This window comes from Artemia sp. Qi Xiang Cuo, chromosome 14 (assembly GCF_049724085.1).
Source record: "Artemia sp. Qi Xiang Cuo chromosome 14, ASM4972408v1, whole genome shotgun sequence".
Taxonomy (NCBI): domain Eukaryota; kingdom Metazoa; phylum Arthropoda; class Branchiopoda; order Anostraca; family Artemiidae; genus Artemia; species Artemia sp. Qi Xiang Cuo.
Window position 1 is genome coordinate 40298325 of NC_142807.1, and position 24305 is coordinate 40322629.

General features: G+C 37.9%; 1 protein-coding gene across 1 annotated transcript; it reads left to right on the forward strand.

Moving 5' to 3' along the window:
* Positions 1–633: 633 nt before the first annotated feature.
* On the forward strand, positions 634–20439 carry nero (deoxyhypusine hydroxylase nero). The gene is made up of 3 exons (XM_089099669.1): positions 634–931; positions 4017–4334; positions 20113–20439. The coding sequence occupies exons 1-3, from the start codon at positions 643–645 to the stop codon at positions 20409–20411; spliced, it is 906 nt and encodes a 301-aa protein (XP_088955795.1). The 5' UTR covers positions 634–642; the 3' UTR covers positions 20412–20439.
* Positions 20440–24305: the final 3866 nt, after the last annotated feature.

Consider the following 24305-nt stretch of genomic DNA (forward strand, 5'->3'; position numbering starts at 1 on the left):
GCTGAGCTCATCTATTTCTACATAGAAAGGAAGAGCATCTGTCCATAGTGCCATGACAAAAAGTTTGCTGGAAACAAAGAGAAGTGTGATGCCGCGATAATTATAGCAGATTTGGAGATAACCATTTCGTTACCAAAGAGGAATATGATGTCAGAACGCCACTCTTTCAGTGCGTATTTCGTCGTCCATGTGACTGAGAAGATTAGCTGGATTCACATGATCATTGCCGTACCTCTGTAGGTTACTTAGGAGGTTCTGGAGAAATACCTGGGATGTAGTAATTCGAATAGAAGTGCAGTAATTTGAAAAACAGGATATTCTAAGAAATTTAATGTGAAAAGTGCAAATATTGGAGTTTTTTAATATCTGTTTCATCATCTATTTGAAATAAGCATCTTAGTCTGAAACTCTTTATTTTAAAGGAATTGAGAAGAATTATCCAATAGATGGAATTTAATATGCTCAAGCTGAATGTCAAATCAAAGTCTCCCTGTAATGCTTATTTTATGCTCTTACGAGTCCAACGAATTGGTGGGTCTTAGTTTTTTTTTTTTTTTCGAAACCCGTCCCTTAGGAAAGAATTTATCACATTCTTCCCCCAAAGGAAATCTAATAATTGCCAAAAATTTGAATTTTAGAATTATGGGGAACCAAACACAGTTTTCAAACCAGCAAGTGGCTGATATTGGATCGGTTTTGAATAACCAGGAACGGCCTTTGAAGGAAAGGTTTAGAGCGCTTTTTACTCTTAAAAACATTGGAGGCTTAACTGCAGTCAAGGAAATTGCCAATTGTTTCAAAGATGAGTCAGCTTTACTGAAACATGAACTGGCTTACTGCCTTGGTCAGATGCAAGACAGCAGAGCGGTTCCATATCTTGAAGCAGTTTTGAAAGATGTCCGTCAAGAAGCAATGGTTCGACATGAAGCTGGTAAGTTTGTAATTTGTGGGATATTTGTAACAGTTATGGTTGGATTTAACTACATATGCCCTGAAGGGCTAGCTCAACTGTTGATTTCTAAACTGTCGAAATTTTGGGATGTGCTACTATCATACCTACAACTATAAAATATAGCAAAATATTGCAATGGATTATAGACTAGTTTTATGTAATCTGTTCAACCCCTAAAAATATAACCACAAACCATTATTATTTCAGAATTCCCTTCCCCCTGCCTAAAAAATCTTCAGGGGCGAATTTTAGTTTACAGCATTGTCGTAGGGAAAAAAGCTACACATCAGCTAAAAGGCCAAGAATGTTCTGGGCAGGAGCTCCCCTCATATAAATGATGCGTTGAATATGGTATTAAAAACAAACTGAAATTGAATGATAAAAAGTTTTCCTATAGATTGACATTAAAACTCAAAACTAGTCATCCGCTTATTACGCTAAGCTTTGGCTCTTTAAACTGAGCTTTGACCCCCTCCTCCTCCGATGCTTCAAGAATAAATGTTCAAATAGAAGATTAATGAGATTAAAAGTTCATACATTTTTTTTCACAACGCATTGATAATAAAAATGTTTTATTTATTTGAATTGCTTTAAAAAACTGAACTTTAAACTTAAGTGTTTTGAAAGGCTCGCGGTAAACAAAACGCCTGAAATTGTCAACTAGCTATATTTTTTGTATTCTCAAGTTCTATAAGTTAATTACTAGTTAAATTTTAGCTTAAAGAGTGGGGGAGGAGGGGCGATAACCCCCCTGAAATACAGGATTATTGCTATTTGTTTGGATTTTCAATGTTGCTAGCTACTTTGATTAGAAAACACTTGCTTTTTTAAATCTAGTTTCAGCAAGAGAGGAAGGAAGACAACACATTTTGCACAAGCCAAAATTCTATGTATCTTGAGAATCAAGGTGATAGTGGAAAAGAAAGGAAATTCTTCGATACAGTGTCCTTTTTTTATGGGAACAGCATAAATATGGATGTGGGAAACAAATCATTTAGCACCTTCTGAATTGCTCTAGTCGAAACTGTTTTCTGAATGGTCACAGATTCTAATACACTCCTGGTTTATGGGCTTCTTTGCTCTTGCATTGGTAAATTGGATTGGTCACTACGTCAAGACTCACTTAATTTTGGGTAAACATAAGAGAATTCATCGGAAGGATTAATTTTGTCCATTTAGTTTTATCACGGTACTAGAGCAAATTACTATTTGTTGCAACAAATGACTATTTTTGGGGCTATACCCAAAGTTAATGGAAACTATTTGGGCTATCGATTAGAACACCTCCAGATAGATCATGACAAGGAGTTTATATGGTATGAATATAAATCGATTGGTCTTTTTGGCATATTGCCAGAAGCAGTGTTTTAATGTGGAACTAAGGCTAATTTCTATCCCACGCCTGTGAAGCCAAGGAACTGGAAAAAAACGGTTTTCAATACCTATTCAGGGGAGGATTTAACTGTGATCTACAAGAACCATCCCGTTTGTTGACATACCTAATTGCGGCATGAAGTGCCATAATTTTAACCAATTATTTATATTGTTTGGCTGAATTTCGCCAGTGTTATCGAGTTATGGGTATAGGTTAGTGAAAATGATCAGCTGTTCTCTAAATTCTGCTGCCCCCCCCCCTACATTTATGTTTGGGACACCTGTGGAAAGATCTAATTGAAATGTATTTTGTTTCTCATGGCCGCATCAGTAATTATGACCTAGTAAAGAAGCAAGCCACAGCCTTCACTAAAGAATTTGTTTCGTGTATTTCAAATCCCTAAATATTTTATAGTCAGAAAAAGTAATTATTGAGTATTTCGAAATATATCCTGAATAAAAAAAAATGAGTTTAAAAAATCCATGATCAGGGTTGAAATTATGGAAAGCCCTTGACTGGAGGGCCTACAGCTCCATCTCAGGTTTGAAAGAAATTTATGGGCCGTTATATTATAATAATTATCTGATATCACAGCCTTTTTTGTATGAAACATATAAAATCAGATTAGTTTGTAGTCTGCTATAAACGAATCAGTTATTGTTGGCTTTTTTATATTGTTTTGTGGAATTCGGGCGATTTTATTGAGATCTAGATCTAGGCTAGTAAAAATGATTTGCCAGCCTGCCCATATAATGCCTGCCTGATTAAGTAAACTTTTTTTGTTGGCCATGAGTATAAAATATGAGGTGTGAGTTTGTGTTTTTTTTTTATTGGAATTTTATTTTTTGGTTGTGATTTTTTTTTTTTTAGCACATTAAAATAAAAACCAGTTGTGATTATCTTTTGTTCTGGTAAAGCAGAAATGACAATGTTTTGTTGAAAGGGAATTGTTGGTCTTCATGAATAAGGTTAGTTATCGGAGAAGCAAAAGACAATCTTAATGTGAAAAGCAAAAATAAAATCATTACCACTTAAATTTAAAACGGATTTTTTTTTTTCAAATACTAGTAAAGAGGTACGTTAAAATTACAAAAGAGCAAAATTAATCCGAACATGAGGGAGAGTGTTTTCCGCCTACTCTGCTCACCCCCATTGTGAATTTCAATTGTTTCTTTTGGTTTACGGAAAAAACTTACTGTAATACAACAAAAATCCTGTTGGTAATAACAGGTGGGTTGCCCCCCCCTTTCCGCTTAGAGTTATTCTTGTTCTTTTTAAGTTTTAACATTGCTATTTTACTTAAAAAATGTATTTAGTTTTGTAATTATTTTGATAAATCTATTTAGTTATAGTGATACGCTGAGTATTTGCCAATATTTTCTTAAAATCGTTTTCTTTTGCTCTTCGAAATGAAACTGCTCTATAACTTGTTTCAAGAAAAAGTTCGCTTTCTTGTAAATTACTGTAATAAGACGAGGACGGGGAAACATATCAAAATTGAGTGTTTGTTAACACTGTAGTATTAATGGAAGGTGAAGAAAGATCTCGCATTTAGAAGTTCAAGTTTTTATTTTGTATGGAAGATACAAGTCAGATAACGAGATTTCTGCTCAACACTGCAGCATGAGGACTCCTGTCATATATTTTCTTTGGTGTTTTCAATGTTAATTTTGAAATATGTTCTTTTAGGAGAAGCTTTGGGGGCAATAGGAGATGAAGCAGCCTTGCCAGTTCTTGAATCCTATGTTAACGACCCCATAGTTGAAGTCGCAGAAACGTGTCAACTTTCTGTAGAAAGAATAAAATGGCTTAAGAGCAAGAATGAAGAAAAAGTATCAAATAACCCTTATTCGTCTGTAGATCCAGCCCCTCCATGTCCTGATAGAAGTCCTGAGGAACTCCGAGCCACCCTTTTAAACGAAGAACTCCCTCTTTTTGAAAGATATAGAGCTATGTTTGCACTAAGGAACAAAGGAGATGACCAAAGTATTTTAGCTTTAGGAGATGGTAAGTGACAGGCGCTCTTCTCTGTTTAAAAATTTAACCACCTTCCCTTGTCTATTTCAGTCATAGTCAGAACGTCCGACAAAATTTGTACATTCTTTAGACAGTTTGCGTCACATCCTAGCTTTGCTCCGCCCTCGAATCATTGGTTAACGCTAAGTTAACCAAAAGAAGGCAAAGGAAAATCTGACTGCCTTTTGGCAATCAACCCTCGCAACCATAGTATACTTCTTTTTAAGTTCAAGACCGGTATTAGGTATTAGATAAATGAGCAATACGATCACGTGTTAGAGTCAAAATGGTAATATGTTTAGCTTCAAATGGTAATAAACTATGCCATTGGGGATAACATGACCCCTCCCCCACAGACCCTGGGGAAAGGTCTGTAAGTTATGAATTTTGCCCGTTATTTACATATAGAATTTGTTATTAGGAAGTATACAGACACTTTCCGGGGGGGGTGAATTTTCTGCTATTAAGACTCCACGGGGGGAATGTTCCGTGGAGAGGGAAATTTCCAGGGGGGGGGAGGTGGACTTTCCTGTGGAAATTTTAGATGTGGGTAATTTGCAAGAATTCCTATACAAAATAATTTTTATTTGTCTTACTTTATCGTTGCCTACTCAATTTTATCCGTGGAGATGTTAAGGAGAATCGTCCGGGGGAAATTTTTACCGGGTTAGAATTGTCTAGAGTGCCTCTCCGTACGGGGGGGGTAATTTTCCACGGAAGAAATTCTCCATAGGAGAGTTTTCCACGGGATAAATTTTCCATTGGGAACTTTCCGTGGTAGCAACTTTCTACTAGGGTTGGGGGTGCGGCTATTTTCTGGAAAAATTTTCCATGGATGAGAGGATTTCCGGTACGATTTTAAAGATAATCAGAAATTAAATTCTTTTTCAAGTGAAAGATCGTTCAGAAAAAAATTTCACCTGGAATCATCCGCAAGGACTTTTCCGGGAGGAATTTCCAACTAGAATGGAATTACCTAGGAGACAAGTCCCTGAAGGGGAGAGGGGGGTAGTTAAGTATAAAGAACTTTTCATGGATGAATTTTTAGCTTCTGATAAAATTTTCAAAGAGAGTGAGCCGGATTTTCTTGTAATATTTAAAAATGTTACGAAATTAAATATAAAAATAAGTTTTTTTCAACTGAAAATAATGAGAAACATCAAAAACTAAGACTAACAGAAATTATTACGTATATGAAAGGAGCTGACCCCTCCTCAAGACTTAGCTCTTTACGATAAAGTTTGACCTTTTGGCCCAATTCTTTAAGAACGGCTCCTGAAACACAAAGGCCACTTAATTAAAATAATAAGATTTTTTTAATTCTATAAAAAAAAACTTTTGCGTTAAGAGTGAGGTCTTGAGGAGGGGGAACCCCTTTAATATACGTTATAATTTCTGTTCGTTTTAGATTTTGATGTTGCTCTTTACTTTCAGTTAAAAAAAACTTTATTTTATTTAATGTCTTTTTTCTTGAATTCTTCCTTCTTCCATATTTTCATTTGAGTGATTAAGACGATTATTTGAACATCAGGGAGGAGGGGGGGGAGGGCTTTGCCTAGGATTTTTGTTCGGGGGGAGGAGGGGGAGGGTTACCAAAGAAATGTTGTTTGGAGGAGGGCTTAGAGTAAGATTAGGGAAAACCCGCCTAAGCGGCCCTGAGGGGAGGGGGATGTATACAATAATGACCTACTTGGACCAGTCTTGCTACGTTTTTGTTGCAGCATTATGCAGCTTTCACTTGTTGTTATCCATTTTTAGCAGTTTCTCAGTTGTTTTTCGTATAATCTTGCCCAATAGTAGGTTTTCCATTTGATCGATACTCAAACTGCTTCACTGAATTTTAATCCTCAGATCAAAGAGATAGCATTTTTTTTCAAAATGTTAGAATTCTAAACATCACAGAGAAGCAAAAGAACGGGAATAAAACGCCAAAATCCCTCTGATTCTGCCGGGCCATCGCGACAGTAGGAGGGTAAGGGATCCCACAAGATCACCTATATACCAACTATTAATTTTTATTACTTCAAAACTGAATTATCTAGTCTATTATCTGTATCTTCTTAGGAATTAAGTTCACATCCAACACCTTTGAAGTCATGGGAACCCAGCTTCAGAATTAAAATATAGGGTTACCAATTCAAATTCAAGCTGCTCCACTCCAAGCCTTTTATTTTGGTCAGGACATTTTTGTCGTCCTATCCTCTCCCCCCAGTTAAAAAGGGAAAGAACTAGTTACATCCCTGAACATTAGTATGCCCAGGATCTCTCTTGGGGGGAGAGGGGTGGGTCATCAGTCTACCTCTAATGGAGTCATGAGAGCAAGAAATGTATTGATCATGAATCAATCAACGAATATTTACTTATAGACAAATAACAAATGAGGTAAAAAAAAATTATTGTAAACGCTATGACTTATAAGCTTAGCTGTAGCATGTATGAGTCGACGAAGCAAAGAGAAAATAAATTATACAACACCATTAAAAGTAAAGAAGAACAGCAGAGAGAATACAGAAAAGAGATCTAAAAAGAGTTGGAAAGGAAAGAAGATGTGAATTCAGGAGTGTCAGTGAAGGGAGGGGGGCTTTTCCCACCATCCTTTTCCTTTTCCCCTTTTCTTGAGAGAATCGACGAAAATAAACTTAAAAAAAAGGCTTGAAGCAATAGAAATATCCATTTCAGGCGAGAAGAGGGTTTAAAAGAAGTATTTTCTGGTGCATGGTGGTGGAAACCGTAGAAATGCATGCCACTTAGAGTGTATTATTTTTTACATTTCAATCTTAGACAACTATTTTAGGGCAGCAAATGACTATCATTAATATTGTGCCTTGAAAGTCTAAGTTTTATGGAAGCGATACTTTTTTTGCTTTACCATTAAATTAAGTGATTAAACGGTCAGAATGAACTGTATTCCAAACTGATCTACATTTTCTGGAGCAAAGTACTTTACAATTTTGGAATTTGTCACTGAAATGTCCATTTCTTCTCGTCTCTTCAAATATCCTTGCTAAAAAGCAAATAATCTTAAATAGGAAAATGAGTGGTATTCTGTGAAGCCACCAAACTTTTATGAACTAGCATTAAGGATCGTCACTTTCTGACTTATCAAACAGTTCGTAGTTACAAACTGTAAGTAAGGAGCGATGTGGCTCAATAATAACCAAAACTCTTAGAAAAAAAGTTTTAGTAACAATAGATAAATTAAAGGAATCAAATTTTGATTTTGATTCAATATATGTAATTCATCAAATTTAATGGTACCCATTAAAAGTGATGAGCCTGAGAAAATTTGCCCAATTTTTAAAAAAGGGAAAGCCCCCCCAAAATTTCAAGTGCTCTTAATGAAAATCACTCCATCAGATTCAGCGTACCAGAAAACCATACTGTAGAGGTTTCAAGCTCCTATGTACACAAATGGGGCATCTTGCATTTTTTTTTTTTTTTTTTTTTTTTTTTTTTTTTTTTTTTTTTTTTTGCCAGAAGAAGGAACACGGATTTGTGTTTTTGTTTTTTCTTGTTTTTTTCCCCAGGGGTGATCGTATCGACCCAGTGGTCCTTGGATATTGTGAGAAGGCTCATTTGAATGGAAGTTAAAAGTCCTAGTGCTCCTTTTAAGTGACCCAAAAATTTTGGTCTCTTCCATTTCAAAATTTTGAGAATTTTTTGAGAAAATTTTTTCAGCATAGTCATAAAATCTAATAACGATGTCTTTGAAGATGACTTGACCCCCCACAGTTCCCGGGGGAAGGGCTGCAAGTTATGAGCTTTTTTCATTGTTTACATATAGTATTGGTTGTTGGGAAGTGAACAGACGTTTTTAGGGGGGATTTTTCTGGTGGAAGTGGGGAGTTTACGTGGGAAGATCTTTTCAAGGAAGAATTTTTTATGGGGGGCCGGATTTTGCAGCATTATTTTCGAAACGATCAGGAACCAAATTAAAAAAACAACTTTTTTCAACCGAAAGTAAGGAGCAACATTAAAACTTAAAACGAACAGACATTATTACATATATGAGGGGGTCGGCCCTTCGTCAATACCTCGCTCTTTACGCTAAAGTTGTGTTAGTACATTTAAAAGAGCCATTTATTCTAATTAAACGGCCTCTGTGATTCAGGAGTCATTCTTGAAGAATTGGGACAAAATTTTAATTTTATCGTAAAGAGTGTGGTATTGACGAGGGGGCGACCCCCCTCATATGCGTAATAATTTCTGTTCGTCGTAAGTTTTAATGTTGCTCCTTACTTTTGGTCGAAAAAAGTTTTTTTTTATTTAATAATTGACTAAAACTGGTAGTCAGAATGCCTTGAAGCAGCAAAAATTTCAAATTTAGCATGAAAAAGCGTTTTTTTTTTTTTTTCTTATTTCCTTTCATGATCCTTTCTTTTATGCTCTCTTTTGGATGATTAAGTTTAGTGGTGTAAATCGAGAAAAATCTTGGGGGGGGGCAAACTTCTTAATATTGTGGTGGAAAATTATGCATATTTTCCTCCTAAAAGCATATTTTTTGTGATATTTAAAACTTAAATATGATAGTATATACATGATTTGAGGAGGGGGGGGGGGCGACTCGGTTACGAAAAAAACTAAACTCCTGTCAAGTTTAATTGTTGTAGTCTAGGACATAAACCCTTTTTCTTGTAAACTGTTGCAAAAATGTGCCGAAAAATCAAAAACATGCAGACTTTATTAAATTTGAAAAAAATGTTGGAGTGGCGAAAACTTCTTATAAACGACGAGAAGATAATTTAAAGAAAAGTGTAACGCCACTTGTATTTGCATTTTTTAAACACTTATTTTAAAGTAGGTGAAACATAAAAATGAGAATTATGGCGCGAAGGGTTTAACATTTTTAAATTTCAGGATTAAGGAATTTCATTTTGTTTATTTGAATAGAAATGAAATGAGTGGTCTAAGTAAGGTTTGGAGCGACACTTTCCGCGTGACGAGGACAACAAAAAAGAAGGTACTTTCAAATATCTCTCGCACAACATCTTAGAGAGACGTTTTCAATTATATAAAATTCACGAAAATCATGTTTCCTTTGTCCTTGAATGGCCTAGAACAGTAATTTCCGGCGCAAAGTGTCATAAAGCTTTGAGAACTACCACTAAGACCTATACTTTTCTTTGGATTTGGATCTCACACACATTTGTCAGAGGCAACGCTATAGCGTTGCCTAAAGTAAAGGCCATACGGCTTTTTCCCCAGGGGCACTTCATATGGAAGGGGTCGTCGTAGAAACTTCAAAGGGGGCTCATTCGAATGGAAATTGAGAGTTCTAGTGCCCTTTTTAAGGGTCAAAAGTGATTGGAGGGCAACTAGCCCCCCCCCCGCCCATCATTCCCCCAAACACATCCACTCAAAATTTTGAGATAGCCATTTTGTTCAGCGTAGTTGATTTCCAGATAGAAAATATATATACATATATATGAGGAGGACACTCCCCCATAACCCTCAGGGCAAGGGTTTTAAGTTATGCCCTGGGGCCATATAAGGTTTTTATTGAAGGCGTTGTTGTAAAAACTTCAAAATAGGCTCATTCCATTGAAAATTCAAAGTGCTAGTGCCGTTTTTAATAGTCGAAAGTGATTGGAGGGCAACTAGGCCCCCCCCCCCCCCGACGCCCATAATCTTCCCAAACACATCCAATCAAAATTTTGAGATAGCCATTTTGTTCAGCGTAGTTGATTTTCAGACAGAAAATATGTTTTTGAGGGGGTCACACTCCTACAACCCTCAGGGCAAGGGTTTTAAGTTATGCCCTGGGGGGCATATATGCCCTGGGGGGCATAGAAGGCGTTGTCGTAGAAACTTCAAAAAAGGCTCATTCGATTGGAAGTTCAAAGGGCTAGTGCCCTTTTTAATAATCGAAAATGATTGGAGGACAACTAGCCCCCCCCCCCATGCCCATCATCCACCAAACACACCCAATCAAAATTTTGATATAGCCATTTTGTTCAGCGCAGTTGATTTCCAGATAGAAAATGTGTTTTTGAGAAGGACGCTCCCCCACAACCCTCAGGGCAAGGGTTTTAAGTTATGCCCTGGGGGTATATAAGGTTTTTATAGAAGGTGTTGTCGTAGAAACTTCAAAAAAGGCTCATTCGATTGGAAATTCAAAGGGCTAGTGCCCTTTTTAATATTCGAAAGTGATTGGAGGGCAACTAGCCCCCCCCCCATCGCCCATCATCCCCCCAAACACATCCAATCAAAATTTTGAGATAGCCATTTTGTTCAGCGTAGTTGATTTCAAAATAGAAAATATTTTTTTGAGGAGGACACCTCCCCATAATCCTCAAGACAAGGGTTTTAAGTTATACCCTGGGGGCATATACGGTTTTTATAGAAGGCGCTGTCGTAGAAACTTCAAAAAAGGCTCATTCGATTGGAAATTCAAAGTGATAGTGCCCTTTTTAATATTCGAAAGTGATTTGAGGGCAACTAACCCCCCTATCACGCCCACCTTTTACCCAAACACATCCAATTAAAATTTTGAGATAGCCATTCTATTAAGCGTAGTTTTAAGTTATGGAAATTATGTCTTTGAGGATGACAACTCCCCCACAGTCCTCAGGGCAAGGGTTGTAATTTATGCCCTGGGGGCATATAAGGTCTTGTATAGACAACGTTGTCATAGAAACTTCAGAAAGAAATCATTTGGTTGGAAATTTAAATGGCTAGTTCTCTTTTTAATAATCGAAAGTTATTCTAAGGTAACTGACACCCCTTCCCCGCACACCATTACCCCAAATACATCCTATCAAAATTTTGATACAACCATTTTGTTCAACGTAGTTGAAAGTTCTGGGAATTATATGTTTGAGCGGGACACTCCCCCCACAGTCTTCAGGGGCAAGGGTTGTAAGTTATGCCCTGGGGGAATATATGGTTCTTATGGAAGGAATGCTCGTATAAACTTCAGAGAGGGCTCATTTGATTGGAAATTTAAATTTCTAGTTGACTTTTTAAGCGTCAAAAGATATTGGAGGGTAACCAGCTCCCCCCCCCCCCCAAACCCTTTTTTCCCAAATGCATCCAATAAAAATTTTAAGATAGCTATGTTGTTAAAAATAGTTCATAGATCATATAACAAAAATTTTGGTGTCGACACAACCCACCAGGGCCCTAGGGCAGGCGTTGTAAGTTATGCCCCGGGGGTATATATGGATCTTATGGAAGGGATGCTCGTATTAACTTCAAAGAGGGATCATTTGATTGGAAATTGAAAGTTGTAGTTCACTTTTTAAGAGTCAAAAGAGATTGGAGGGCACCTAGCCCCCCACGCTCTTTTTTCCTCAAACCCATCCGGTAAGAACTTTGAGATAGTTTTTTTTTTAATAGTTCAATGACCATCTAACGAAAACTCAGGGGTCAACACAGCCCCCCGGGCCCGAGGGCAGGAGTTGTAAGTTATGCCCTGGGCGAATATATGGTTCTTATTGAAGAGATGCTCGTAAAAAACTCAGAGATGGCTCATTTGATTGGAAATTTAAAGTTCTAGTTAGGTTTTTTGAGTCAGAAGAGATTGGAGGTTAACTAGCTCCCCCCCCCCATCACGCCCCTTTTTCCCCAAATGCATCCAATAAAAATTTTGAGATAGCCATTAAGTTAAAAATTTCTCAAAAGTTAGATAACAAAAACTCAGGTGTCGTCACAACCCCTCAGGGCCTGGGGGCAGACGTTTTAAGTTATGCCCTGGGGCATATATTGTTCGTAAGAAAGGGATGCTCGTATAAACTTTCGAGAGGGCTCATTTGATTGGATATTGAAAGTTTGAGCTCACTTTTTAATAATCAAAAGATATCCGAGGGCAGCTAGCCCCCCTCCCCCCCCCCCCACGCCTTCTTTTCCAAAATCCAGCTGATGAAAATTTTGAGATCGACATCTTATTAAACATAGTTCAAAGGTCGAATAAGAAAAATCTGGTGTCAATAGAACCCCCCAGGGCACAGGGGAAGGCGTTCTAAGTTATGCCCTAAGGGCATGTATGGTTCTTATGAAAGTGATGCTCGTATAAACTTCATAAAGGGCTCATTTGATTGGAAATTGAAAGTTCTAGTTCACTTTCTAAGAGTTAAACTAGCCCCCCCCCCGCCCCCCCATGCTCTTTTTCCCCAAACCCGTCCGATAAAACTTTTGAGATAGCCAGTGTTTTGTAAATTTTACAAAAATTGGATAACAAAAACGCCCCCCAGAGCCCGGTGGATAGGTGTTGTAAGTGTTGTCCTGGGGGCGTATATGGTTCTTATGAAAGGGATGCTCGTATAAACTTCAGAGGGGGCTCATTTGATTGGAAATTGAAAGTTCCAGTTCAATTTTTAAGAGTCAAAAGATATCCTAGGACAACTAGTCCCCCCTCACACACACCCTTTTTTCCCCGAGCCCATCCGATAAAATTTTTATAATAGCCATTTCATTAAAAATAGTTCAAAGGCCAGATAAGAAAAATTCCTGTGTCGACGGAACCCGCCAGGGCTCGGAGGCAGGTGTTATAAGTAATGCTCTAGAGGCATATATAGTTCTTATGGAAGGCATGCTCGTATAAACTTCGGAGAGGGCTCCATTGATTGAAAACTGAAAGTTCTTGTTCACTTTTTAATAGTCAAAAGAGATCGGCGGGCAACTAGCCCCCCCCCTCCTCCACCCCCTAAATGCATCAGATAAAAATTTTGGGATTGAAATTTTGTTAAAAATAGTTCGAAGTTCTGATAACAAGAAACTCTGGTGTCGACACAGCTCCCCAGGGCCTGGGGAAAGGCATCGTAAGTTATGCCCTTGGGGTATATATGGTTGTTATGGAAGGGATGCTCGTATAAACTTCATAGACGGCTCATTTGATTGGAAATTGAAAGTTGTAATTCACTTTTTAAGTCAAAAGTGATTGGAGGGCAGCTAGCCTCCCCCCACACTCCATTTATTTTTTCCCGGAGGCACTTCATATAGAAGGCGTCGTCGTATAAACTTCAAAGGGGGCTCATTCGGTTGGAAACCGAGAGTTCTAGTGCCCCTTTTAAGAGTGAAAAGTGATCAGAGGGCAACTGCCCCCCCCCAAGCCCTTTTTCCCCAAATACATCTGATAAAAAATTTGAGGTAGCCATTTTGTTAAAAATAGTTCAAAGATCATATAACAAAAACTCCTTAACGTCATTTTGTTGAAAATAGTTCAAAGATCAGATAAGAAAAGCTCCTGTGTAGACACAATCCCCCCCAGGGCCAGGCAGGCGTTGTAAGTATTGCTCTGGGTGCATATGTGGTTCTTATGGAAGGCATGCTCGTATAAACTTCAGAGAGGGTTCATTTGAATGGAAATTGAAAGATGTTCATTTTCTCAGAGTGAAAAAAGATCAGAGGGCAACTAGCCCCTCCCGCCCTCCACGCCTTTGGGTGTCTCGGATGGATAAACCTATCCGATAAAAATTTCCGATAAAAACCTATCCGATAAAAACCATTTTCTTAAAAATAGTTCAACCATCAGATATTAAAACTCCAAGGTCGACACAACCCCCCAGGGCCCAGTGACAGTTGTTGTAAGTTATACTCTGGGGATATATATGGTTCTTATAGAAGGGATACTCGTATAAACTTCAGAGAGGGCTCATTAGATTGAAAATATAATGTTCTAGTATACTTTTAAAGAGTCAAAAGAGATCGAAGCTTAATCTAGTCCCCCCACGCCCTTTTTCCCCTAACCCATCCGATAAAAATTTTGAGATAGCAATTTTGTTAAAAATAGTTCAAACTTCAGATAATAAAAACTCCGAGGTTGACACAAACCCATTTTTTCACTTTGATCAACATTGACCATGTACTGTCAAACTTAAAAGTTGAGCGGTTCAGTTCAAGTTGACTCTGATCATGTTGTGAGTGACCATCTTGGCCTAAACTTCAGGGTTCCGTTTAGCCCAACTTCGATACGAAACACTGGCGGTATGTTCTACACAAAGACTGAGTGGCGTAAGATAAGCTATGAAGTATATGTAGAAACTTGCAACAACATCTTGAACAAAATCAAAGTGCCTTTCCATCTACGGATGCATGGTACGAAAGACCCAACTGCTTTAGATATATACTGTTCGGAAATCATCCATGCTATGAAAGTTGCAGAATCGGCTGCCGTGCCAAAGTGTCGAGTAAGAAAAGGAACTCGTCGGCCGGGTTGGGATGAGTGTCCGTCAATCAAAGTCGCAAAAAGACGCGTAAAGCTATAGTATCATATATGACGTGAATCAGATAAGCCTAGGTCAGATATTTTACATAACTTGTTTTGTTCTACAAAAAAGACTACAGTTTTCTAGTCGAAAATCTCAAAATGCATTTGGAATTGCTTCAGAAAATCAAAACCGCAGCCTAAGCCATCGGCTACGAATATTAGTGTAGATGAATGGTCAAAACATTATTCATCCGTTTTCGGATGTAAAGATCCGGGTCTTGAAAGTGCTAGTGAGTCCAAACTGAAAAGTAAACTAGAACCCCTGCTTCAAAAGAGAAGTTCGTTTGTAGTTAAGAAAGCTGATCTTAAGGTTGCTATTCAACAGCTAGAGGAAGAAAGCTCCTGAATTTGACAAAATCTAGTCTGAACATCTGTCTAATGGTTCTACACTACTAATAGAACATCTAACACTCCTGTATCAAATGTGCATAGATTCTGCAGTGGTCCCGAAATCTTTTTGTGCGGGTGTTGTGAGTAATATCCCCAAAAAGGGTAAAAACCCAAATGAATGTTCTGGTTATCGTCCCATAACAGTATCTACAACCCTATGCAAAGTTTTAGAAAGAACTATTTTGCCGTCGAAATGCCCTTTGGATTACCATCAGTTTGGTTTCTGTCAAAATCTGACCTGTACGTTCGCTTATAAGATTTGGAAGTGTATTATCTCGAAAGCAGGAAGTTCGGGGAGCCCCTGTTCGTGTATAGTATCGATATATCGTCTACTCTCAAATCGGCAATACAAGCCCAGGTTTTTATTAGTTATTTGGAAAATGGTGTTAACGCTTATGTAGTAGCTTGCCTTTCTTGTTGGTATCGATATTCATTTATCCGGGTTAAACTGGGTCAAGAATTATCTAGTCCTATAAGGCTTTTTAGAGGGCTTCGACAGGGATCAATTCTTAGTCCGGTGATGTTAAATGTTCTTACTTCGTCAGTAACAGAGCATATATATGGAGGGTTCTTCCTAGGACTTTGTGATTTTAGTTTATTATGTTACGCTGATGATGTGTTTATGATAAGTAGTAACCTTGCAAGCTTCCAGGGTAACCTCGACCAGCTGATTGGTAGGTACAATTGCTTAGGTATCAAAGTGGATGCCCAAAAGACAGAGTTCATTGATATTTATCCGCGGTCGCCCTCGCGTGGTCTAGTATCTAGAATTGAGCCTTATGTCATCATTATTGGAACGAAAATATTTTCGGTGCATCAACTTAAGTACCTTGGTGTTACGTATGGCTCTAGCACAGGGATCGGCCGCAGTCACTTTTTGTCACTTTTGTCACTTTTTTTGGAACCTGTCACTTTTTGTCACTATTTCTGTCATTTTGTCACTAAAGTCACTTTTTTCGATGTTTTGGACCTAATTTTTTTGGTGAAACAGTATGTTATAGTTGACTGTCGACTGTGGCGTAATTCATAAAAAAGGTAAATCTTTTTTTGATAGTTTGGACTGTTTTTTCAAGACGCATAATGTATATGGCTGTGATAAACATGGTTAGTGTTTGTGTGTTAAGATCTAGTCTTTTGCAGATAAGATGATAGATTGAATTAGTTCTACCATACCATAACTGCCTATGGTTCTTTTCAGGCCCTTGGTTTACTTAGCACACTTTCTTGCCCGGTTGCTTAGCAAATTGACAGTTAGGCCAAGATTCCTTCTGTATGTTTTTAATGTTAGCCAGTTTCTTTGATTTTAGACCACTTCCTGCAAAAGACATGCATGTTTACAGATCTGAGGATGTCAAAATGTAAGATTAAATTCTTGTTTCCACGCGTTTAGTCAGTTTGTATTTGTATTAGCTTCATAGGTTTTTAAAGTCTTTCCTAAAACCGATTCTTGTATCAAGATACTGTAAAATAATGGGTAGGACAAAATTATTGGAGAGATGGCTCAGTAGAGAAAACGGTGCTGGGAATAAAGTGATAGAGTGGCACACAAAAGAGAGTGACAGCTCGTTCTATTATAAAGTTTGCAAAAAGACACTCAACTGCCAGAAAGGGTTCCAGGCCCTTCTTCAACATGCAGCTGCACAAGATCACAAAAAGAGTGCTTCTGTCATGTTAAACCAGCGTCAGTTGAGAGTCGCTGCATCAGCTCCAACCAGAAACCACCCAAACTCACAGAGTGACGATAGCGTACCATAAAAGAATCTGGAAATGCTCCGCGAGCGAGATGCAGCGTCAAGGCGGAGATAGTTTGGGTTTTAAAGAGTATTGCTAGTTCTTTTGCTGCAGCTTCGTGTGATCATATTGCCGAGGTGTTCCGAACAATGTTCCCTGATGCTGTACCAGAAGGCTTGTCGTTAAATGCTAAAAAAAATGACATGCTTGTTGACGGAGGCTATTTATCCATACTTTTGAGGAATTTAAGTTGAAGACATTCAGAATTCTGACTTTGTGCTGGAATATGATGAAACAACGAACAATGGTGGGGTAGAGGAGGTCCAAATAAGAGTTCGATACTGGTCAAAAGAGCGGAAACAAGTGGCTAGTTAGTATCTTCGGACATATTATATGGGACATGCAACCAGTGAAGATCCAGAAAATCCTGCAGAGTATTGAAGATGCAGAACTTTCACTTGAGAGATTGCTGATGCTTACAAGTGATGGCCCAGTGTCAATAAGAAAGTGTGGCCCATCATAGAATCAGAAAAGTGAAAAGGGTATTCAAAAGGCCTATTGAATATGGGAACCTGCAACATTCATGCAGTGCATAATGCATTCCTGAAAGAACTCGCAAAAACTGCAAAAACTCGGGGAGGAGTGCTCTGATATGATCATCGATGTTTACCACTTTTTCACGGGATGGCCAGCTCGTTCTGACGATTTCAACCAGTGCCAACGGAGAGTTAAAGTTCCTCAGCGTAAGTTTATGAAGCACGTCCCCACAAGATGGCACCATAGGGGAAGCAGCGAACCGCTTGATGGAACAGTGGCCTGCATGCCACTCTAAGTGAACCTAAATTAACCTAACTTTTTGCATATCTCTCTCACTATGACTGTGTGTCTGAGAGGTTGTGCTGCCATCTATAACCAGTCTAACGTATTCTTGCCCACGAATGCTAGAATTCGCGCCAAAGAAAAATTGTCTGGAGTACCTGATGTCAAATGCCAAATAGTTGGAAATTGTAAAATGGCTAAAAAAGCAAATAACGAAAGCCGAAATTGAGTTTATTGTAAGCTCTGCAGCAACTTTCACCGCTTTTACCAGTGTATTTCAACGACAAGAGCCGTTAATTCATGGGGTACACTTTGAGCTGAGACGGTTATGCACAGTTCTTTTGGGGCAGATTGTGCCGGCTGATGATGTCAATCTTCGGATTCTCGGTGGTTTTGAAGGCTTAGTTTGTATTGCAGATGTTTACCTAAGAAACTCTTGTATAATGATTGCTGCCCTGGATTCTTAGATTCTGGATTCGTTATTCTGAAAGACAGGAATTTTTTTTTCTGAGAATTAGAAAGCTTATCAAAGCTGCTGTACAGTACCTGCTTACAAAATACCCTGTGAACAACGAGTTTTTCCGAAGCCTTGCCTGCCTAAGCCCTCCCAGTCCAGATTGCCAAAGAACGAAATGCAGTGATATCTTCCACATCGTGAGAGAACTTCCATTTGAGATGGATATCGAGCAAGTCCAGGGAGAATGGTTGTTATTACAGTCAGACCCTGTGCCGCCACCCACGGAGAGTACTCGAATCGACAGCTATAGGCAAAAGATCCTGGAACTGAAGACGCCATCTGATGAAACCAAATATCAGACTTTAGGTTGGATCGTCCGGGCAGCTCTGTCGCTCTGTCATGGAAGTGCAGACGTAGAGAGAGGATTTTCTTGGTCAGCTCTGCTGATGACTAGCCTTCAAGCGTGTACAGAAGAGCGGACATTGAATGCTAAGGCTTTTGCTGCGGATGAGCTCCTCGACCTTGAGAACAGACTAGTGTGTGTGCTGATCACAAAGAAGCTGCTTTGTCTGGGTAGATCAGCTAGAGCCAGCTATGAACTATTCCTTATTGAATGAAGACAATAAGAATCAGAGAGAGAGAAGCTTAAAGCTGAGAAGGAAGATGCTGCACAAGAAATCCAGGAGTTGGCGCGGAAGAAGCAGAAAATAGCGGCCATAGAGTCAGACATTGTACAACAAAAAAGAGATTGTTAAGCAGTAGGAAATAGGTGATACCCATCTGAGAGAGGCAGGGGAACGGTTGAAGAAAGCTGTGGAAGAGAAGGACTTCCTGAACATTGGCCTTGCTCAAAGTATGCTGGAAGCAGCATTAAAAGCTCGCTCCAAAGAAAGGGAAAGGGTAGAGGATCCTGAATCGGTTGAAGTACTTGTTCTGAAGAGGAAATCTTAACTAATTGATCGCCTTTCGAAAAAGTCAAAGAAGTGATGACATAATATCTAGTGATTGCTTATACTTAGTCGTGGCGGACGCTTGTTATTCAATAAATCAGTTTTCGTTCCTAGTGCCATAATCGAAAACGTACATTTACCGAAGGTATCGTTTGTATAAGTAAATAAAATCAGTTGAAGAAAAAAAAATAAGGATTTCATCCTTTCTGCCCGTAACTTCTTGGGCTCTCATAGGCCTGTGATGATCTTACGGTAGTAATTTTGATCCTTGTAATCCATCTGACTATGCTCTGACAGCTTCTGAGCAGTCACTTTTTGCCACTTTTTTCGTGTCCTCAAGTAACTAAAGTCACTTTTTTCGTGCACTTCGTCGTGGCCGCCCCTGCTAGGATCATCAGTTCTAGGACCCTGCTTATCGAAAATGTATCTACCGCGATTCGATTTAGTTACCACTCAAGTATAGTTACAATAGAAAAGTGCTATCATGACTTTATTCAGCGATTGCTTTGCCAAATCTTCTATGTATCTCACCGCTATTGGTTTGGTTAACGGCAACAGAAAAAATGAAACTTCGATCAGTTTATTGCAAGTATCTGAAATTTTTGCTGCGTCTACCGTTATACGAACGTAACACTTGTCTCCTGAGCTCGTACCAGACTGAAGTTCTGCCAGATCTGGAAAATCAGGCTAGACAAATATCATTCGAAAAATTATCCGAGTTATTGCCGGTGCACACCCTTTATGACTGTGCTGATTAGTTAGTGTGGTATTATAATGTGTATGATTTTGATTGCTGTAGTTTCTTTGCGTTTTTCCTTTTTCTCTGTTTGTACTCCGCTTGTCATTTTTTTGTTCATGAGCGTGCATAAACAAAGTATTATTATTATTATATACTCGTGCATGATGATCCTTCTAAATATAATGTACCGAAGAAAACAATAGAATTGGTACAGAATTTAGGTTTGAAATATTAGCAGTAAAATTCATAACGCAGTGAGAAAAACGAGCCTTGAGATCTGAAGAAGGGTAAATTATGGGTTATATCAGGAGCTAGTACACTTTGGTTGTGTCATTTTCCGAATGAAATTTGTGAGTTTCTCTTAATTTTTCAATGCCAAAGGACTATGGATGACGTCTTTTGAGGGATGACGAACATAATTTCAATGTTGAAACATCTAATTTTAGCTGTTCAGTGATAACTTCTTCTTTTTATAGGACTTCGATGCAAAGGAGCTCTTTTTCGTCACGAAATTGCTTACGTTCTTGGTCAGATACAGAGTCCTTTAGTTATTCAACAACTGAAAGAGCGACTAGAGCTGCCCGAAGAAAGTGAAATGGTAAGGCATGAATGTGCTGAAGCTCTTGGGTCAATAGCAGCACCAGAATGCCGTGAAATTCTTGAAGCTTATTTGAAGGACGAAGCAAGGGTGGTGAAAGAGAGCTGCGAGGTGGCACTGGATATTTGTGAATATGAAAATAGTCCTGAATTCCAATACACTGCTCGCTTGGTATAATAATTCAAAATATATTTCTGTTCTGAAGGTTTTTCTTTGTCTTAAATTTTTCTATGAGAATAATTTGTGCTTTTAATGGGGATGTAGGGCTGCCGAGAGAGTGACGGTTGGGACTGTTACCATGCGTACTGCGTCGCAGTGGCTAATTCGTTGGTTACTGATATTTCTTGTAAATGGATCAATGATTAGTAAAGCTCTTTCCATTGGGAACTAACCACAGCCTTGCCTTAGTCTGTAAAACTCAGCAATTCTACAAAGCTGTTACGCTGAAAAGACGATCAAAAGGAGGTAGCCCTTTTTCGTATGTGTTGGCGTTGTACTGTTTTGCACAATTTTATGTATGATTTTAATACAGTTATGAACTAAAAATATTGTCTTAATTCAGTACAGTTTAAAAGGTAGATTTTTCCGCCTATAATTTATAACTGTAATACTTATCTTTCATAGTCATTGGAAGCTTCAGGATTAGAAAAACTTCAGAAAACCCCATTGGGTAAGCTCTTCTTTCGGTGGCACTTATTTACGAGAATGATGGGGGGCTTGGATTTGTTAATGAAGTTGCAAAAAAAGGTATTTTCCAAGATCTAGAAGGGGGCATTGCCTTCTCCCAATTGGCACAATTTCCTTCATCTGCAAAATGAAAGTAAACCAGGACATATATTTACCTACTCTCTGATTCTCTTTAGACCAAATGCCTCTCTTTCTAACTGCAAAACGTCTCAGAGCAGGATGTTTGCAAGAATTAGATACTTAGATCGCTGTAAAAAGGACATAAGGTGGGCGTTACAACCGTCCATACATGGCACCTCACAGACCTTACTACTAAAACAAAACTAAGTTTTCCTAATGAAAATAAAGAACGGAATTGAAACTCAAAACGAACAAACATTACTCAGTCTATGCAACATATCTCACATTAAATCTTATCATCTTCTGGTTGATAATTTAATATACAAGATTCTGGTAAATTTTGAGTAAAATAAAAGCATTGCAAATTGATGATGACGATTGACGGCTCCTCTTGGACGCATAGACAGTTATATTCCGGAGCTAATAGGCAATCTTGAAACTATTTTTTTCAAATCAGTTTTAGTAGTAGCATCAGGAACACTATCCAGGATACCAAAACGTTGATGAGTATCGAAATAGATTTTTGTGCAACAAAATAAATGGGTTAATGGGTTTAGAGTCGATTTATTTTACACTAAAACATTTTTACATATTGAACTACCCTTAGCAATGCTGAGCAATCCAAAGGAACATGAGTCCAATAATGAGTTTCTCCTTCTAAATTGGAACAAATTTACAGCGTTAATGCTTACGAAAGGAAGCATGTGGATATATTTTTAGCTTCCGTAATTTCATACCCATTCTGAGTACTCATATGCAATATGAAACATTGCCTTTTATCTTTGCCGAATACTTTCCCTTTTATTGGTTGCGAAATACATTTTGTTTTAGATCTCAAGCGTTTCGTGTGTCCTAAATTTATTTTTGATTTAATGCATTACCTCGTGTTTGTAACAATTGTATGCTTTCAAAGCTACTTTTGTTATTATATGTATCCGTTTTCGCGTTCTTTGAATAGTTAATGAATTTCTTTTTGTTGAAATCCCTTTTTATAACACAAAAGAATAGGAACTAATCGAGTCATTCACAATTTCTATTATCATTTTAATTTGCAGGCTTGAATTAAAGTGAATTTAAACTTATCCTCACATAAACAAGCTATGTACTAAGGCAGCCAATTCTTTATGGTGACATAATAATTATATCTCAATTTTGTACTGTAAGTAAAACGATATCGCTTTTAGAGGCTTCAGACTACCGCAGGTTGTCGCAGAGTTGAAGTTCGATTCTTAACCGATGCTTTCAGGTGAATTGTGAAAATGTAATCATCCTAGCGAAATATTAAGAAATCCGCAGCGAAATAGGCACCCACAGTTGATGACAAGGTGCCGCTGCACCAAAAACAGGTCCAATCGTTAACGAAGAAACAACCAGACCAATGCAGCCGATCAAAATCAGCGGTGTCGATTGGGTACGTTTGTGTGATTGCTAGGCATCATACAACTGCCCAATAGTAAAAATTTCAAATAATTCTTTTACTCCTTACCGCAGGGAACGTAATATTAGCTGTTATTCGGTGTGTGCAGCTATACGCAATTATGGTAGGATTAAAGGTCGCTTCTTTGGGAGAGAAAAGGGTTTTAATAAAAAGACATAAAATAGATTAACAACAAAACCCGAAGTTTATTGAAATTAAATGTCATTTTCAGCCAAACTGCGAAAGTGCAGAAATCTTAAAGAATCCGCATTGACATAGGCACGGACAATGAGTGACATTGGCCCCTACGCCACACGCAGGTCTAATCTATAGAAAATAAACATTAATACCAATGCGGCCGCCCAAAATCAGTTGTGTCGATTGGATACGTTAGCGTAATTGTGGGTTATCACACAACTCTCTACCAGTCAAAATTTAAAGTAATTTCAAATGATACCAAAATCGAAGTTTTCGTTCATGTTGTCAATGCTGAGTTATCTTAGAGCTGAAAAATTATTCTAAAATAAAACACAGTCATTCTATGTTTCACAAATGACTTCCAGTTTGCGACTGTTAAGGCTGGACGATGTGAAAACCGAAAATTAGCTATGCAGAAGAGATTTTACTGTGCAAAAATGGGGCGGTTATCTTTTGATGAATACAAACGGGTTCAGAAGGCGGTCCTTAACTTGACTCTGCAAAATTTGAATAGCAGGGTTTCAAGCTCTCACCTGATTTTAAAAGACAAAATCGCAAAAAAAAAAGGTAAAAAGCGCACAGATGTAGAATTTTCCTTCCCTCTCAGTATTAGCCTTTAGTCAAACTGAGAAAAAAATTTGACTTATACAAAGAAGAAGGATCAATTAAAGAAAAACGTAAGTTTGTATGATATGATGTTCATTGGAAAGAATGCGAGTATACGGCACGAGAACTAGCCAATATTATTCCCGGGGGACATGCAAAAAAATATCAGTGGTGGTTGGGGGACAGGAAATATATTTCAGGATATTTATTTTTGTAGGAATAAGTTTATTTTTAAATAATTTTAGTGAAAAAGTCTCAAATAAAAAGAGCAATTAAATTGCATACAAAATGAAACAAAATTCAATAAATTTTAAACAAAAGTTCCTAGCAAAGAGTAGAGATACTCAAAAATCATCTTGCCTGCATAGATACCACGTCTTGATTTTATACCGGCCATGTAAAATGTACCTCATTCATAGCAGGACAATTCTCCACCTCGAACTTAAATCCCTTATATATATTCAGACATTTAAAAAATTAGAGAACAGCGAAAGAAAAAACTAAATTTCAACTTACTATCCAGCTGTCAAATTGATCCTCTTTCTTTTTATTAACCTATTCAACTAAATAAAATGAACAGGCTTAAACAATTTTTGTCACAAGATAAGCTTATCAAATAGTTTGTGATAAAAAAAAAACTGGAAGTAAAAAGGGACTTTGGTCAATATCCACCGAAACTAAAAATAAAATTCTCTTGACAATTGCTAGACCGACAGTATTGGCTTTTTATGCTGATTCTAAATATATAAAATTATTTCAGTTTATTGTTACTCACCCACAACTAAAAATTTGAGAAAATTTGCCTAGTTTTTGAAAAAAAGGAGAACACCCCAAGGAACGTGAGCGATCTTATTGAAAATCCCTTAATAAAAAAAAATCATTTCAGATAACCCTACAATAGAGGTTTCGAGCTCCAATCTTCAAAATGTGGAGTTTTGCATTTTTTTTTTTCAGAATAAACATCGTCGTTGCTTGTTTATTTGTTTTGCTTTTTACCAGGGGTGATTGTATCCAAGCGAAGCTCCAAGATAATTGGGAAGGAG